The sequence below is a fragment of the Nicotiana sylvestris genome, chromosome 2, assembly GCF_000393655.2.
Source record: "Nicotiana sylvestris chromosome 2, ASM39365v2, whole genome shotgun sequence".
NCBI lineage: Eukaryota > Viridiplantae > Streptophyta > Magnoliopsida > Solanales > Solanaceae > Nicotiana > Nicotiana sylvestris.
This window is the reverse complement of record NC_091058.1, coordinates 25,424,867-25,443,339: the sequence shown is the minus strand read 5'-3', so window position 1 is coordinate 25,443,339 and position 18,473 is coordinate 25,424,867. Positions and strand designations below refer to the sequence as shown.

Here is an 18,473-nt window from a genome sequence, read left to right as displayed (position 1 = left end):
ACATTCCAGTTATGCACATCCGAATAGATGACTAACGCATCAAAATTTCCTCCAAAACTAATCATTCCAAAAGTATTATTAACTCTGAAGTAGGTAAGGCTCTTGGAAAAACAGAATTGTCCACTTCAGAATTGAGCATGGTATACAAAGAAGCCCACCTCCATGCCTTTCAAGTTCTCTTTAGCCCATGTTATAGGTTCCTATCGAAAGTTAGCAACAGCAAGTCCATTCTATGTTTTAACATGAAAATAAAATTAACATCTTTTCTCAAAAAACTTCATGTACTTTGACAAACCACCTTTTGTGATAAAAACCTTAGCAAATTTAGCCGAATTCCACTCATTGTCTAAAATTAGATATACACAAACAAATACAAATAATGGCAATAGATGAACTAACATCAAACGACTTCATAATCACTGTCCAAATTCAGATCTAGACGAATGAAGGCCAACAATAACAATACATAAACCAAATAACATCATGATTTATTAAAGAAAAAACATATATTCAGAATATTCTTGTGATGAACATACTTTTCTGCACAAAGTTCAAATTTAGAAGAGAAGACAGCCAAATAAAGCTAGAATCAGTGGGTCTGAAGCTCAGCAAAAGACTCCAACGAACAGCAGCAAATCGGAAAGCAAATTCAATTTTTTGAAAGAAAACAGATGAAACAGTGATCTGAAAATGAACTTGGTTTCAATTGATACCTTTGTATAGTCTTAACCCCCAAATTTCAAGGAAATTTCAGCTTGTCGCGGGGTTCTTGTTCAAGAAGGCGGGTTTGTTTCTGGTTCTTTATTTTTCAGCATCAACGACGACTAAGGGGGAAGGGTTCTCCCGATCTAATTGTGTTTCTCTGTGGCTTGGAGAAAAATCGAAGAAGAAGAAGGGAGCTTAGGGTGTATAAGGGTTGGAGAAGGAGAAAACCATGGTTGAATTTTAGGGTCTGTTCGATTTTTCCTTTTAGAGAAGAGGCGTCGTTCCAGTGTTTTTAGAGAAGGAAGCTTCTACCCATTTTTATCTGATCTCCCTAGGTGTAGGTCTGGGTTTTTATTAAAGGGTAGGGGATTTTAGGTAAGTTAGAGAGGTGGACTGGGCATTTTTTGAGGGAATTGGGCCATGCAGATTTGGCCCATATCCGAAATTAGACCCAAAATAGCTTAATTCCCCTTTTTCTTTCTTTATTTTCTTTAATTTTAAAAATCCTAATTAAATTAATTAAGTCCTAAATTAATCTATTTTGTAGAAATTAAAATTATTTATCTATTTTTAACATTAAAACAACTAATTAACTTAAAACTAAAGAAAAATGCTAATTTTAAAGGCCAATATCTAAATATGTAAAACTGACTATTTTTTGTGATTTTTTGCTTAATAAAATAAATTCCTACATGAAAATTGAACCTAAGATGTTATGAAATAAAAATGTGGTAATTTTTATGATTTGTTCTTATGATTTTAAAATATTAAAAATGCATGAAATGCAACTAAATAAAAGAAAATTCTTAAAAGTCAATTAAAATTATTTTCGGTCTATTTTTAGGAGTTATTTTCATGTAGGGCAAAAATTAAGTGCTCACAATTCTCTATCGTACGCCCTTATTTTTAGTGCTATTTGCGTGATTATGTTCTCTTATTCTTTGTTAATTTATTGAACTCCCTTGTTTTATGTATTAGTTGTCACACCTCCTTTTTACCGCGCCCGCGCGAGGCGCGTGGGGAATTTTCTCCAATTAAAGTACAGTCGAAACGAGATTTGTTTGTTTGTTTCAGAGTCGCCACCTGGGAATTTTAAGGCGTCCCAAGTCACCGGTTTTAATCCCTGAATCGAGGAGAATATGACTCTGTTTGTTATTCTGCGAACCAGAAATCCTGAGTAAGGAATTCTGTTAATTCGGGAGAAGGTGTTAGGCATTCCCGAATTCCGTGGTTCTAGCACGGTCGCTTAACCATTTTTATATTTGGCTTAATTATCTTGATTTACTAAATACCTTTTTTCTTGTTGCCCGATTTTATTACCGCTTTTGTTTAGATTGTTTACAATTATATAAACGAATCACGCGTACGTATATTCGTATTATATACCTTTTATAATTGTAGAGAATCGTGCCACGCATACGTGTACACAAAAAGGTTGATAATATTTTTATATTTTTATTATAAAAAAATTTATTTGATATTCGAAATTACGCTTAAAATAAAATTAAGAACATTCGCCTTTCTTAAATAGTGAACCGCACATCTCGGGTTTTATGAAATTAATTTACTATTCTCCGAAAAATCCCTTTTATTAAATATTCGCTCGAAGTTGCGCGAACGCATAATCCGAATTGCTTTTTAGAAATATAATCAGGTTACGCGAACGTATCACAAAAATATTCTTGATGGTAGTATAAATTTGTTTACAGATTGTTTATTATATCCACGTATTTTTATGTGAACATCATGAGAAATAAATATTCCTCTAGTCTCTAAATTCCTTGAAAAAATTTACAATTTATTGGACGTTGATCGCAAATTATATTTTTTTGCGTATGAATTATATTCCTTAAACCATTCGAATTTAAGGAGTAAAAATAAACAACGTGTGATTAATACTACCATTTAGTGAATACAATATTTGCCTACCCAAATAAACAACGTGCAAATTATGTATAAAAATTGGGAAAGAATTGATGTAAGAAAGGAAGTGATATTTTCGAAGAATTTTCATTATTCTATTTGAGGCGAATGCTATTTTTATATTTTTAAAAAAATGTTATAATCTATAAACCTAATCACCTTCTACATTACTTGTTTTTAATCCAAAGTTGTAATCGTTTGGTTAATTTGTTTACGATGGTAGATAGGCATCAAGTTGATAAGAAAGGGAATTATTATACAAATCGATTCAATAAAATTTGCCTTACATGCAACATAATTGTACGTCTGAAACATTCATAACACTCTAACATCGTAACGAGCTATATCAAATCACCTTCCACTTATGGTTCTATATATACCTGTTATCATGCCATATATGAACGTACAACTTACATCATTCAATACACAACTAAATCAGATATTAGAATAAACTAGCAATATGGTTTTTGATATTTTCATACTATTCTTTATTCAACTAACAATGCCACAAGGCTTAGTTAATGGCCAATCTTTATGCCATATTTTCCTATCTTGGCAATCCAATCATAACTATGCTTTTAATGAGATTCCGAAATAGGCAACATTATTACTACGCTCATACGAATTTCAAAAGAGAAATGATCAACTAATAGTTATTCTATCAAGCATATTACTATATTAATCAGTATGAAACAAAACTAAAATTTAAAATAATGAACTTAGACGAATGAAAAACAGAATTATAATTCCCAAGCTTCATTTATTTGTCATGTTGAAGCTTTTCACAACATGAGTTTAAAAGATATGTACCTGGAAATGAAGGTAGAAGGAGTAAATTTCAGCAGTAATAGCAGCAACAAAACATCGACAGAATATACCAATAACACAACAGGTCTGAACAAGACCCGTTAATCCAGATGAACAGTGACAGAAATTTGAGAAAAATTTCAGATTTAAACCAAACAATATCCACAAACAAACAACGAATAGATTCTAGAAAAATAACATTTTAGATTTCAGTTTCTTTCTTCTATCTGTTTCAGATTTCAGTTTCTTTCTTCTATCTGTTTCAGATTCCCTTTAAAATCTCAATGTAAAAAAAAATCTGGTTCCTCCATCTTAAAAGCAGATATCAGTTTTCTTTCTTTTGAAATCTCTCTCTAAAATCTGATCCTTTAAAATCTGAGTCCCTGTATTTATACAGGTCTGCCCCTTTCCTTTTAGTGCTGCTTGGACCCCCTTCTTCTTTTAAAAATCAGAAATTCCCATTAAAAACTGCTTTTACTACTTTAAATCCCATTAAGTGATCTTTTCCTGATTTTCAGCATTCCCATTACCCTTTGTTTCCCATTATCTCATTAAGTAATAGCCATTATCACTCCACTATCAGCACACTACTATTATCACATTACCCTACTATTTCTTTCCCAAAACAACCCTGAAATCCTACTGTTATTACTGCCCTTAATACAAAAATCAGAATCTAGTACAAAACAGATTTAAAAATCTGTTCAAACCAAATTATCAACCTGATTTAAAACAGCTATAACTAATTCTCTTAAGTTCTGGACTGAATCTTAACTGAGAATGCACTTTTCTAACACAATTGTATCTAATCAACATTTGTGAAATTGAATTTAAACCTAACATCACAACAACATTACACTGAATTCAACATAACAAGTTAAACTGAATTTCAGCATTGAACTAAGATCCAAACAAATACAGGAGCATTGTCAATATACTGATAATGCCCTGAAACTTATGCTCAGAAATCAACACATACACAACATCCTTTTGATGAACTTATTGAATTATAAACAAAGGATGATTTAATTGACGAGTATTAATTAAACTGATTATCTATAACAATTGTCCACAAAATATAGGTAAAAAGATTGTTTCAATCAGTATTATCATAAACGGGAATTCATAATGTAACTAATCGACGAACTTAATCGAGTCGATTACACACATTGTAAACAAACATAACCAACAGAAACAATTCACACTTTGATCAAGTAAGCGGGTATGAGACAGAATAACAGAATTAATCAAACAAAAATATGAAAAATTAACAGACAACTAAAATAGGCAACAACATATGTAGGAAACAAAAGAAATAGGAAAATACCTCTGAATCTTCAATTTCATACGGACTCAAACTCAACTTGGATTCGGACCCTTTTGAGGCTGAACAGACTTTATTCGAAGTATTCTCAATTGAGAATACCTCGATTAAAGTCTCTTAGACCTCAATCCTTCACTCGAATTGGAAAAATTCCAAGATTGGAAATTTTTAAGGGTTTCAGATTCTTTGATTTTAAATTCGAACACTTCTGGGCAGATTCGAAAGAAACCAAAGATGACACAAGGTTGAGGGATGCCTAGGGGTCATTTGGTGTTAGTTTGGAACGAATCTGAGTGAGTTCATGTTTGGCTCGAACCTTCAAAAGAAGATTCGAAGAACTCTGAGGTGATTCGAGCCAAACCAACACCATATCCATAGCTAGGGTAGTTAGGGGAAGCTACGGTGTTAATTTGGAAGTCATCGGAAAGGGTCGAGTTTGGCTCGAATCTTCAAATGAAGATTCGAGAACCTTCAGGAGGATTCGAGCCCAGTGGCTAACAGATTCGGATAGAGGATGGTCAGGGGGTTCAGGGGTGTTAAGGTGGTGACCGGCGGCGTTGTTGCCTCCGGGTTTCAGGCAATGGAGAATGAGGGCGGCTAGGGTTAGGGGTGTGCTTTCGGAGAGGATGATGAATAGTGAAGAGGGGGTGTTTAGTTAGGGGGCCGGGGTAGGGATTTGGATTTATATAGGGATGGGGTGGATTGATACTGGCCGTTAGATCAGGCAGAATGGATGGCCAGGATCTATATGCTTACATGAACGGCGTCGTTTTGGTTTAGTTGGGGAATGGGTCGGCCCGGGTACTGGATCGGGTAGGGATCCCGGGTTAGGTCAAAATCCTGGGAGCCCTTGGATCAGAAGTAATGAACGGCCCCGATCTATTGCAACCATACGACGCCGTATGGTTTGCATATGTAATTAAATGATCGGGCATCATCAAACGGCGTAGTATTTGCGCTATACTATGTCGTTTGATGGTTTTTGGGTTGACTGACTTGGGCTGGGTAAAATGTATTGTTTTGGGCCTGAATTCTTTTGTCAAATAAATGGCCCAGTCCGTTTTTCTTTACATTTTAATCAACTCTTTTCAATTTCCAATTTTATTCTTTAATTATTAAAATCCTAATTAAAATTATAAAAACAAAATTACTCTTACAAAATATTAATTACTTTTAACAACTATTAACACATAGACAAAACATTAATCACACAGTGAAACATTTAAAATAGAATAAATGCGTTTTTTTGTGATTTTATTTTAATTAACTCTTAAATGCATAATTAAATCCTAATTATGCATGCAACATGTGTTTTTTTATTTTATTTTTCATTTTAACAAACAAAGTAGACATTTACGGACATAACACAAATATTTAATAAATGCCACTCAAATTCTAAAAATTGCACACTAAGCAAAAAATTGTTTTATCATTACTTTTTTTTTAATTTTGTTTTGGAGTAATTTTCGTGAGGCAAAAATCACGTGCTCACAGCTGCCCCTCTTTGTGCGGAAACTCGAAGAGTTTTCGTGCAAAGATAAAGTGAGCGGATACGAGCGATTTTTGCCCATTCAAATACTCCGTGGGAAGCATTTTTTGAAAGATTTGACCGAACCTCTGCTTCAAAGGTTTCCTACATATCCTTGGCTATAAAGGAATCAGGTCACTGTAGTTCGGGAAAATTTGGGTAGCTGGGACTACCATGGGACTGTGAAGTTACTGCTGTTTTGTGCTGCTTTTACTGCTTGCTGACCTCCTTATTACACCTTGCTTCAAAGGTAAAACAAAAGCTAAACTAGACTATGGTATATGAATTACAGAATCTTATCTAGATCATGCTTTTGCGTTTCTTGTTGTCTTGATGTCTTGGTGACTTTTGGACATCTCTTGCTTCTGACTTGTTCTGCATTTCCTTTCATTGTGTCCCGTATTTCCTTTATTTTTTTGGGACTTCTTGTTGTTCTTGCTGGGGATTTGGTTGGAATCCTCTGCTTTATTGACTTTACGTGTGCTCCTTTCTCACATGGGCGGGCTTTTGACTTTACCCATGATGTCAAACTATATTGCCATTCTGTTCTTCAGGTGGGCGCCTGACTGCAGATCCTTAAATTGTATTTCCTTATTCTCCAGGTGGATGCCTGATTGCCTTTTCGATCCTTCATCCTTGTTATCCAGGTGGACGCCTGAATTCTTCTTAATTTTTTTTTTCATTCTCCAGGTGGACGCCTGATTTCTTCTTTATTTCTTCATCCTCATTCTCCAGGTGGACGCCTGACTTCTTCTTAAATTCTTCATCCTCATTCTCCAGGTGGACGCCTGATTTCTTCTTTAATTGTTCATCCTCATTCTCCAGGTGGACGCCTGATTTCTCCTTTAATTCTTCATCCTCATTCTCCAGGTGGACGCCTGATTTCTCCTTTAATTCTTCATCCTCATTCTCCAGGTGGATGCCTGATTTCTTTTTTATTTCTCATCCTCATTCTCCAGGTGGATGCCTGACTTCTTCTTAAATTATTTATCCTCATTCTCCAGGTGGACGCCTGATTTCTTCTTCAATTCTTCATCCTCATTCTCCAGGTGGATGCCTGATTTCTTCTTCAATTTTTTCATCCTCATTCTCCAGGTGGACGCCTGACTTCTTCTTAAATTCTTCATCCTCATTCTCCCGGTAGACGCCTGACTTCTTCTTAAATTCTTCATCCTCATTCTCTAGGTGGACGCCTGACTTCTTCTTAAATTTTTCATCATTATTTTCCAGGTGGACGCCTGATTTCTTCTTAAATTTTCATCCTCATTCTCCAGGTGGACGCCTGATTTCTTTTTCAATTTTTCATCCTCATTCTCCAGGTGGACGCCTGACTTCTTCTTAAATTTTTCATCCTCATTCTCCAGGTGGACGCCTGACTTCTTCTTAAATTTTTCATCCTTATTTTCCACGTGGACGCCTGATTTCTTCTTAAATTTTCATCCTCATTCTCCAGGTGGATGCCTGATTTCTTTTTCAATTTTTCATCCTCATTCTCCAGGTGGACGCCTAACTTCTTCTTAAATTTTTCATCCTCATTCTCCAGGTGGACGTCTGACTTCCTTTTCAATTCTTCATCCTCATTCTCCAGGTGGACGCCTGACTTCTTCTTAAATTCTTCATCCTCATTCTCCAGGTGGACACCTGACTTCTTCTTCAATTCTTCATCCTCATTCTCCAAGTGGACGCCTGACTTCTTTTTCAATTCTTCACCGGGTGTTTCTTGACACAAATGTTGTTTTTGCCCCTGTTTCAAATCAAAGAAAACTTCGTTAGTTTAAAACAGGGTGGTTAACTGGGGCATTCTTGCCGATGGTGGGGCTTCTCTTCGTCTTGTTTTATTGCCTTGGAATGGTTGAAAAGACTGTTCTGTCCTTGTAATTGATCCTTAACTATAGGATCCCCAACTGTATGTTTTCCTTCAAACCTTTTTAACCATAATCATATGTCTCTCCTGACATTGCTTATCCGCTTTTGATTCCACTTTTCTTACACCCATATCTTATTATTTTTTATTACCTCCTGCCCATCATGGCCGTATTTTTGTCCTATGCAACCTTGAATTTTGGTAGTATACCTTGACATTCCTTCTTATTTGTTTGGAATAAAACTCATCTCAAAAGCTTTTAGAAGAGTAAGATTATTAGTGACGAAAACATGACGATTTCGACAATCTAAAATGAAAAGAAAAATCCAAATTTGGATGATTGCTGGAGAAGGAATAAAGGACTTATCTGATTGGAGTCACTGGTGCCAATGATCATGGTATGCATTTTGGATTAATCAACCCAGTCTTTTAATCAATCTCCTTTCAATTGTCTCATTTTGTTTTCCCCAAAATTTCCATAACCCAACTTCATCTTTTCATTTTACAGACCTATTTGACTTGCAATATCTTAAAGAGTTTTCATCGACAAACCTTTCTTATTTGTTCATTTCTTAATTCCTTTTCGCCTTATGGTGCCTGCGAAGGTTTTCACCAATAAGACTCTCTCATTTTACTTTCTCTCATCTTCCGTCGTCTTACGGTGCCCGTGTGGGTTTTCACCTATAAGACTCTCTCATTTTTACTTTCTTTTCTTGTTTGGACCAGAGTGTTATGAACCATCTTCATTTGCTTGACTCAGCATTTTTCTAAGATTGATCGAAAGGTCTTTTTGGTATGTGGTTGGAAATGGAAAGGTATCAAAAAGTTAAATAGTTTTGATATGGGTTTAAAATTACAACTCTTGGAATCTTTTTCTTATTTCCAATACAATTCCTGCCCCAGTTTCTTGATTGGGGTCTCTTGATGTTTCTTTTTGTGCACATTATGCATATCGTGCACCTTATGACCGAGCCGTGAGGCGCCTACGTATCCTTCTTTGAGGAATCAGGTCAAACGTAGTTCACTAAATAATAGTGATTTTCTTTTCTCTTTTTTTTTTTAAATTATATTTTTCATATTTGATTTCCATTGATTCCAAGAGAGGGTAGGAAAGAAACAAATGTGGCTTAAAGGGGAAGAAAAGGGTATAGTGTTTGGATAGCAGAATAAATTGCCTTTGTCATTCCAATCTTCGAAATAATGCCAAGTACAAACATTCAAAAAGTTATGCATAATATCTCTTTACCGCGTCAGAATTGATAGCCATGTCTATGCATTTGCCTTCAATATCTGTTAAACATAATGCACCATTGGATAATACTCTGGTCACGATGAATGGTCCTTGCCAATTCGGGGCAAATTTGCCTTTTGCCTCAACCTGATGTGGAAGACTACGTTTCAGCACATGTTGACCCACTTCAAACTTCCGGGGACGCACCTTTTTGTTGTATGTTCTTGCTATTCTTCTTTGATACAATTGGCCATGACATACTGCGGCCAATCCTTTTTCATCAATCAAGTTTAACTGTTCCAGACGGGTTTTGACTCATTCATCATCATCAATCTTTGCTTCGGCGATGATCCGAAGGGAAGGAATTTCAACTTCTGCAGGAATTACTGCTTCAGTGCCATATACCAACAAATAAGGAGTTGCTCCTACTGAAGTGCGAACAGTAGTGCGGTATCCCAATAATGCAAATGGTAATTTTTCATGCCATTGTCTTGAACCTTCTACCATTTTCCGAAGTATCTTCTTTATGTTTTTGTTGGCTGCCTCGACTGCTCCATTCGCCTTGGGCCGATATGGGGTAGAGTTGCGATGTGTAATCTTAAACTGTTGACATACTTCCTTCATTAAGTTACTGTTAAGATTAGCACCGTTATCTGTGATGATCACCTTTGGGATTCCGAATCGACATATGATATTTGAGTGGACAAAATCGACCACAGCTTTCTTGGTCACTGATTTGAATGTTTTGGCCTCAACCCATTTGGTAAAATAATCAATGGCTACCAGAATGAACCTGTGCCCATTGGATGCTGCCGGCTCAATTGGTCCAATCACATCCATGCCCCAGGCAACGAAGGGCCATGGTGCCGACATTGTGTGCAACTCGGATGGTGGAGAATGAATCAAATCTCCGTGTATCTGGCATTGATGACACTTGCGCACAAAACTGATACAATCTCGCTCCATGGTAAGCCAATAGTAACCAGCTCGGAGGATTTTCTTTGCCAACACATATCCACTCATGTGGGGTCCGCAAACTCCTGAATGTACTTCAGACATGACAGTTGTAGCTTGTCTGGCATCTATGCATCTTAATAATCCAAGATCTGGTGTTCTTTTATACAAAACTCCTCCGCTTAAGAAGAATCCATTTGCCAATCGCCTAATGGTCCTCTTTTGATCTCCTGTGGCTTGTGCGGGATATATCCCCATCCTGATATACTCCTTGATGTCGTGGAACCATGGTTCACCATCAAATTCTTCTTCAACCATATTGCAATAAGCGTGCTGATCGTGGACTTGAATATGTATTGGATCTACATAAGCTTTGTCCGGATGGTGCAACATTGATGCCAGGGTAGCCAATGCATCGGCAACCTCATTATGGATTCTTGGAATATGTTGGAATTCCACTGATTGAAACCGCTGACAAAGATCATGTAGACATTGTCGGTATGGTATGAGCTTCAAGTCGCGTGTTTCCCATTCTCCTTGAATTTGATGTACCAGAAGATCCGAATCTCCCATGACTAAGATTTCCTGGATACCCATGTCTGCAGCTAGCCTTAACCCCAAAATACAAGCTTCATATTCAGCCATATTATTGGTGCAATAAAATCGTAGTTGAGCCGTAACAGGATAGTGATGCCCTGTTTCAGAAATGATTATAGCTCCTATCCCGACTCCTTTCATGTTAGCGGCCCCATCAAAGAAAAGTTTCCAGCCAGGTTTTTCAATTTGCTCCATCTCATCGATATGCATTATTTCTTCATCGGGAAAATAGGTTTTCAATGGCTCGTACTCCTCGTCGACCGGGTTTTCAGCTAAATGATCGGCCAGTGCTTGGGCTTTTATTGCAGTCCGAGTCACATAGATGATGTCAAATTCTGTGAGCAATATCTGCCACTTTGCAAGTCTTCCCGTTGGCATAGGCTTTTGAAAAATATATTTCAACGGATCCAAACGCGAAATGAGGTAAGTAGTGTAGGACGACAAATAGTGTTTCAACTTCTGAGCTACCCACGTTAGGGCGCAACATGTCTTTTCCAGATGAGTATACTTAACCTCATAAGCTGTGAATTTCTTGCTAAGGTAGTAGATGGCCTGTTCTTTTCTACCGGTGAGGTCATGTTGCCCCAATACACAACCAAATGAATTTTCCAAGACTGTCAAGTAAAGAATTAGAGGTCTTCCTGGCTCTGGCGGGACCAGCACGAGCGGGTTCGACAAGTATCCTTTTATCTTATCAAACGCTTCTTGACACTCATCGGTCCATTTGACCGCAACATCCTTTTTCAACAATTTGAAAATAGGCTCACAGGTTGTCGTGAGCTGAGCAATAAACCTGCTGATGTAATTCAACCTCCCTAACAAACTCATTACTTCAGTTTTGTTCCTTGGAGGTGGCAATTCTTGGATGGCTTTGATTTTTGATGGGTCTAGCTCGATGCCTTGCCGACTGACTATGAATCCCATCAACTTTCCAGATGGAACTCCAAATGCGCATTTGGCAGGGTTAAGCTTGAGGTTGTACTTGCGAAGTCTTAAGAAGAATTTCCTCAAATCCCCAACGTGGTCGACCTGATGCTTTGATTTTATGATCACATCGTCCACGTATACCTCAATCTCCTTGTGTATCATATCATGAAACACTGTGGTCATTGCTCTCATATAGGTTGCTCCGGCGTTCTTCAAACCGAATGGCATTACCCGGTAGCAATAAGTTCCCCATGGTGTGATGAATGCCGTCTTTTCTGCATCTTCTTCATCCATTAGAATTTGATGATACCCGGCATAACAATCCACGAAAGATCCTATCTCATGCTTGGCGCAATTATCGATCAAAATATGGATATTGGGTAATGGGAAATTATCCTTTGGACTTGCTTTGTTGAGATTGCGGTAGTCGACGCATACTCTAATTTTGCCGTCTTTCTTTGGTACAGGAACGATATTAGCTAACCAAACAGGATATCGAGTGACTCGAATGACCTTTGCTTCCAACTGTTTGGTGATTTCTTCCTTAATTCTCACACTCATATCAGGCTTGAATTTTCTCAGCCTCTGCTTGACAGGAGGCACCGTTGGATCGGTGGGCAATTTGTGAACCACTAAATCAGTGCTCAGGCCCGGCATGTCGTCATATGACCATGCAAAAACATCTTTGAATTCTATGAGTGCTTTAATTAACTCTTCTCGGATCTTTGGTTCGAGATGGACACTTATTTTAGTTTCCCGGATATTACTCGTGTCCCCTATATTGATGTCCTCGGTATCACTCAAGTTAGGTTTGATTTTTTCCTCAAAGTGAATTAACTCTTTACTAATCTCTTCAAAAACCTCATCTTCATCATATTCTGATTCATAATCACAATATATTTCTTGAATTAATATTTCGGAACCAGATTGATTTTTAAGACTGGGCTTGAGGATTCCTCATGCATGCCATATCACTAGAGCCAGTGTAAAAAGAACTGTACAGAAAAAAGAAGAAAAGGAAAAGAAAACTATCAGGAATGATAATGAAAAAGGAAACTGTATTTTATTGGATGATGAAAGATAACAAGGTTTGCACACTTCAAACAAACTGTAAGATAAGCATTGGGATTACAACCCTGAGGTAACCCAAACAAACTGAAGGAAAATCAAAATAAACTACCAAGACTCCTTTCGAATGGGGAGAGGAGTGGCTTTCCAATTATTAAGCTTTGTTTCTGGTCCAACGAATTGAACTTCTACGTTGCTACAACCTTCCCCGCTTTCTACCATATTCACATCGTCAAACAATTTCTCGAATCTTTCAATTAATTCCTCCTCGGGATTGACCAGGGATTTAGGAATTGTTGTTATCGGGCGATTTTTAGCACCGGTCTTGATAAAAGACTTTGATAGATGTGGGACTGGTTTTGGAAGAATCCATGCCTTTTGTTTTAGCTTTCTGGCCTTTCTCACGTCGGTGACAGTGGGTATGAATCCCAAACCAAATGTTCCCCAGTTCTCGGGGAGAGATACTGGTTGTATAATTCCTTGCAAAGATGAGCCCAGACCTTTGCCGGGTATAAAACCATTTTTTAACATTTCATAGGCTACCATGACTGATGCAGAGGTTATCTTTGGATTCGGAAGGTACTTCCCCTCTGGAATTTTCTCTACCGACACTGTATCGGACACTTGGTATACCCATGGTCCCTGGTCATTTTCTATTCCCTCGACCGGTACAATGGCACTGCTGTGAGCATTTAAACTTTCTTCCCCATGCACAACTATTTCTTGATGATCCCATTCAAACTTGACCGCCTGGTGTAGTGTTGACGGGACTGCTTTAGCAGCATGGATCCATGGTCGACCCAACAACAAATTATAAGAAACAGTTATGTCCAGTACTTGAAACTCCATCGTGAATTCAACTGGCCCTATTGTTAGTTCCAACACTATGTCGCCAAATGAATCTCTGCTTCCACTGTCAAACCCCCGTACGCAAATGCTATTCTTCTGGATCCTCTCCTCTTTGATTTTCAATTTGCTTAAAGTGGAGAGAGGGCAGATGTTTGCACTTGACCCGTTGTCAACTAATACCCGGGTTACTACGGAGTTTTCACATTTCACGGTGAGGTAAAGAGCTCTGTTGTGCTCAGTCCCTTCCACAGGCAATTCATCATCAGAAAATGTAATTCTGTTCGCCTCAAAGATTCTGTTGGCTATTCTTCCCAAATGATTTACAGAGATTTTATCGGGAACGTGAGCCTCATTCAGGATTTTCATCAAAGCCAGACGGTGCTCCTCTGAATGGATCAGTAATGACAATAATGAAATTTGAGCGGGCGTCTTCTTCAGTTGATCCACAACAGAATAGTCATGGAGCTTCATTTTTCTTAAAAACTCTTCCGCTTCTTCTTCCGTCACAGCTCTCTTTATTGGTGTTGGATTATTTTTAGTTTTTCTTAACTCTTCGGGAGTAAAACATCTTCCCGAACGAGTCAAGCCTTGCACCTCACAGACTTCTTCCTTAACTTCTTTTCCCTTGTACATTACAGTCACCCGTTCATAGTTCCATGGAATGGCCTTGTTGTTGATCACTGGTAGCTGGGTTACAGGTTTGATAATAACCCGATCTATACGGGCTCCTTCCACGAATACAATGGGTTTGCTGGCAACCCCTGGTACTATCATTTTCGGCCTTTCTTGCTTTGTGGCTACTTTGCTCGAAGATCCCTTCTCGACTACCACAGATGGTTCATCACCATTTCTGTTCTGCTTAGGTACCGACTTCTGCTCTGTTAACTGCTTATTCGGCTTGGCTTCATGAGACCTGATCATCATGACGGTTTGTGACGGCTTCTTTGTCTCCCCATCAACCTGTACTATTTCTATCATATTAGCCTCCTGATGGGCTGGCATTGGATTTCTGTTGATATTGGGAGCTTCGGGGGTTTGAACCTCGATTTTATTAGTATCAATCAGCTCTTGTATTGCATTTTTTAAATGCCAGCATTTTTCCGTATCATGGCCTGGTGTACCGGAACAATACTCACAGCTAATGGTGTAGTCCAGATTCTTTGGAGGAGGATTGGGTAGCTTGGATTGTATTGGTCTTAGCATGTCCAGCTGTCTCAGCCTGTGGAACAGACTAGTGTAGGACTCTCCCAATGGAGTGTAGGTTTTCTTTTTCTGTTCCCTTTCTCCCCTGAATGCTGGCCTAGGCCTGAAACCTGGTCCGGGATAGGCTCATGGGTAAGTACCTGGTATGATAGGAGCACGCCAGTTAGCGTGTGCCGGTGGATGATTGTATGCTTGTGTATGATTGATGGAGAAATGAGGTTTCGAAGGGTGATAGTAGTGTTGAGATGAATTGTGGTGGTGAGTTGATTGGTGAGGTCGATATTGATTATAGTAAGGAGGTGAACCTCTCGATCCCAACCAAGTTCCTGAATCAACTACTGCTTCTTCTTCCCTTTTCTTTCTTCCGATTCCTCCTACCCCGCCTTGAATAGCTTGAGTAGTTGCTTTGATGGCCAAATAGCTCATGATTGTATTTGTCTTGAGGCCTTCTTCCACCATACCTCCCATTTTTACTACTTCGTTGAATGATTTACCTACCGCTGAAACCAAATGGGCATAGTAAGTTGGTTCCAAGGCTTGAAGGAAGTAGTCTACCATTTCACTCTCCTTCATAGGAGGATCCACTCTTGCTGCCTGTTCTCTCCACCGGAAGCCATACTCTCTGAAACTTTCATTGTGTTTTTTCTCAAATTTTGTCAAAGATAGTCGATCTGGGATGATTTCCAGATTGTATTGGAAATGGTATGCAAATGCCTGTGCCAGGTCATCCCAGGTGTACCATCTCCCATGGTCCTGGCGTGTATACCACTCCAAAGCTGATCCGCTTAAACTTTGACTGAAGTAAGCCATCAATAATTCGTCCTTTCCCCCAGCTCCTCGCATCTTGCTACAGAAACCCCTTAAGTGGGCTACTGGGTCGCCGTGCCCATTGTATAGGTCAAATTTGGGCAACTTGAAGCCAACTGGCAATTGCACATTTGGGAATAAGCATAAATCTTTGTAGGCCACACTGACCTGTCCTCCTAACCCCCGCATGTCTCGGAACGATTGTTCTAGGCTTTTGACCTTTCTGAACATCTCTTCTTGTTCAGCATTTTTGACTGGTTTGTCAATTTCGGTTGGGAGGTCAAAACGAGGAATAGTTGAATGGATTTCGGAGGCTTTGAAGGTGGGCTCCGGGGGGTAGTATTGATTGTACTGGGCCTGGAATATGGGCTCACTAGGAGATTTGTGGAGTGTAGCTGTGGGAGGTGTCACAAAGACAGGAGTTACAGGTGGAGGAAAGTATGGAACTGGTTTAGGAGGTGGAGACTGCGGTGTCTGAGAGGTGGTTCCTCGGTAGTGTTGGTAAATGGGGAAATTTGGGGATAATTCAGTGGTAATATTATCCTGAGTTTGGGTCATTGATGGAGCAGGGTTAGTTGGGTAAGATGGGGGTAACTGTCCTGTAGACCAGGCTTGGTACATCTCAGCCATTTGCTGCTTGAGTTTAAACATCTCTTCTTTCATTTTCCCGACATCCATCTCCTCTAGCTCAATACCTGTGTCAACATCTGGGATAGACATACTTTCGGGTATTGGTCCTTTTGATCTCGTGTGATAATGATAATATGCCAGTATACTCTTTAGAGAAACTAACTGCTTGAATTCTGGAAATGAACAAACTTGTTAGTTTTGAGAGTTTAACACATATATAATTACACGTTGAGATGCAATGCTCCTAGACAAATAACCCATTTCTATTATGCATTTGCTTGGCTGCTTGTGTCATCCCAGCTTTTCTTGGTCTTTTATTGTTGTTCACTCTTATTTTATTTTATTTTTTTATATATCTTTTATTGTGGTGGTCGAATCTTATAGAGATTGCCTACGTATCATGCCCCCATATGAATCAGACCTTGCGTAGTTCGGACGTAAGGCAAACACTTTTATTTATTATACAAAGATGGAACAGACATTACATTTGAAAACCTTATAAGAAAATGGTTTGAAACACACACACTCAAATCAAAATAAAAGACACAACTCTTAACATCTCTTTTCATGCTCCACTTTCCACTTTTGTTGTCAATCATTGGATTATCAGCTCAATGTGGGGCTTGTCCTGGATGACCTCCCAGCGTACGATACATCCTTTCTAACTCCATTGCCAGATGACGGGCAAAAATAGGTGCATGCTCTGTAAACCTTTCATAATCCATTCCTTGGCAGTTTACATAACTTTGAGAGGTGTAGACCGCCAGGTCGTGGATTTGTGCCCTGAAATCTTGGAGACGTTGGTCTTGGTTCTGCAATTGCTGTTGGCGAGTGTTGTCTATATCTCTGATACGGTCCTCACGATCTAAAGCTGACTCTAACTGAGCTCGGAGTCTGGCCAAATCGAGTCTTGCCTGTGCCCTTTCTCTGTCGATGTCCACATGTTGATGTTCTCTGTTGTATCTTTTCGCCTCTTCCAATTGTGCACGAAGTTGATCTTCTGAACGTATCCAATGGTCTTTTTCCTTCTTAAATTGTGCCCTGTCTTCTTCGGATTGCCTTACTTGGCGTTTCTTATTAGATCTGGCTTCTTCGTTTAATTGTTGGATTCTTTCTTTAGCTTTGCTCAACGTCATTTCGTTTTTTGCAAGAATGGAATCATAATCTTGCATTCTTTCAAAAAGATTGGCGATGGTATTTTGATCCTTCCAACTCCTCATTGGTGTTTCAGAAGCTTTTTTCATTTTTTGAAATCGAGCGTGAAGATTTTCGTTCTCACAAGCTAAACTCTTCTTCTCGCCTTCGGCTTCTTGTGCTTGCAAATCTTTCTCCAGACTGAGGCTCCTCAGATTTTCCTTTTGGGCATGGATAATTGCTTTGTACCCCTTTTCCTTTTCTCCCCAAATCAACCGCTCTTGGATTTTATCATTAAAGGTTTGAACATGGGGTCTTTTTGTTGGCCTCCTTAGCTCGGGTTCTGGTACATCATCCACGCGAGACCGTTTCTCAAACCACCTTGCATATCCTGGATTTATCTCACCCCTTGTAGTGCCTGGGACTTGAGTATCACTTTTCAAGTATCGACATCCATTCCACATCTGCTGAATTAGAGCCTCGGGAATAGTGGCTTCAGGGTGTAATTCGATTACTTGCATACTCAAATCTTCATCATCAGGAACTACTTGGTATCTCCCTAGTTGTCTTAGAACTCTTAGTGGCGCATATGGCTGGATGCTTCTCAATCCCAATAATAGCAAATAACTATTTGAGGTTGACATGTGTATCACTTCCCTCATCGGGAGCCATCCCAAAGTCCACTCAATTTGATTTGACGTTAAAGCCCTTAGATGAGATACCCAGGCTTCTATCCCTTCTGGGGACTTATAATCTTTTATTCTTTCCTCATAACTCTCGATGAAATTATCATTGCTTGGCCCATACTGTATGATCTTGGGCTGATGTTGGAGATGTTCAATCACCCACATTTGCAACAAAATTTTGCATCCTTCGAAGACTTTTGCCCCTGATTTACACAAAGTCAACGCCCGATAAATGT

At 38.8% G+C, this 18,473-nt stretch overlaps 1 protein-coding gene across 1 annotated transcript; it reads right to left on the bottom strand.

The window, feature by feature from the left end:
- Positions 1 to 254: 254 nt before the first annotated feature.
- LOC138883741 (vicilin-like seed storage protein At2g18540) lies at positions 255 to 17,661 on the bottom strand. The gene is made up of 3 exons (XM_070164449.1): positions 17,332 to 17,661; positions 7,929 to 8,031; positions 255 to 346 (listed from the first exon to the last, which is right to left on the bottom strand). The coding sequence occupies exons 1-3, from the start codon at positions 17,659 to 17,661 to the stop codon at positions 255 to 257; spliced, it is 525 nt and encodes a 174-aa protein (XP_070020550.1).
- Between the last annotated feature and the right edge of the window lie 812 nt (positions 17,662 to 18,473).

What these genes read in the sequence shown, in the direction of transcription:
- LOC138883741 (XM_070164449.1), bottom strand. Translation starts at nt 17,661, where the DNA reads ATGAAAAAAGCTTCTGAAACACCAATGAGGAGTTGGAAGGATCAAAAT. An exon ending in TCGACAGAGAAAGGGCACAG is followed by an intron (nt 8,032 to 17,331) that starts GCAAGACTCGAT and finishes GATTTGAAACAG; the next exon opens with GGGCAAAAACAACATTTGTG. An exon ending in AGAATTGAAGAAGAAGTCAG is followed by an intron (nt 347 to 7,928) that starts GTGTCCACCTGG and finishes ATCTAATTTTAG; the next exon opens with ACAATGAGTGGAATTCGGCT.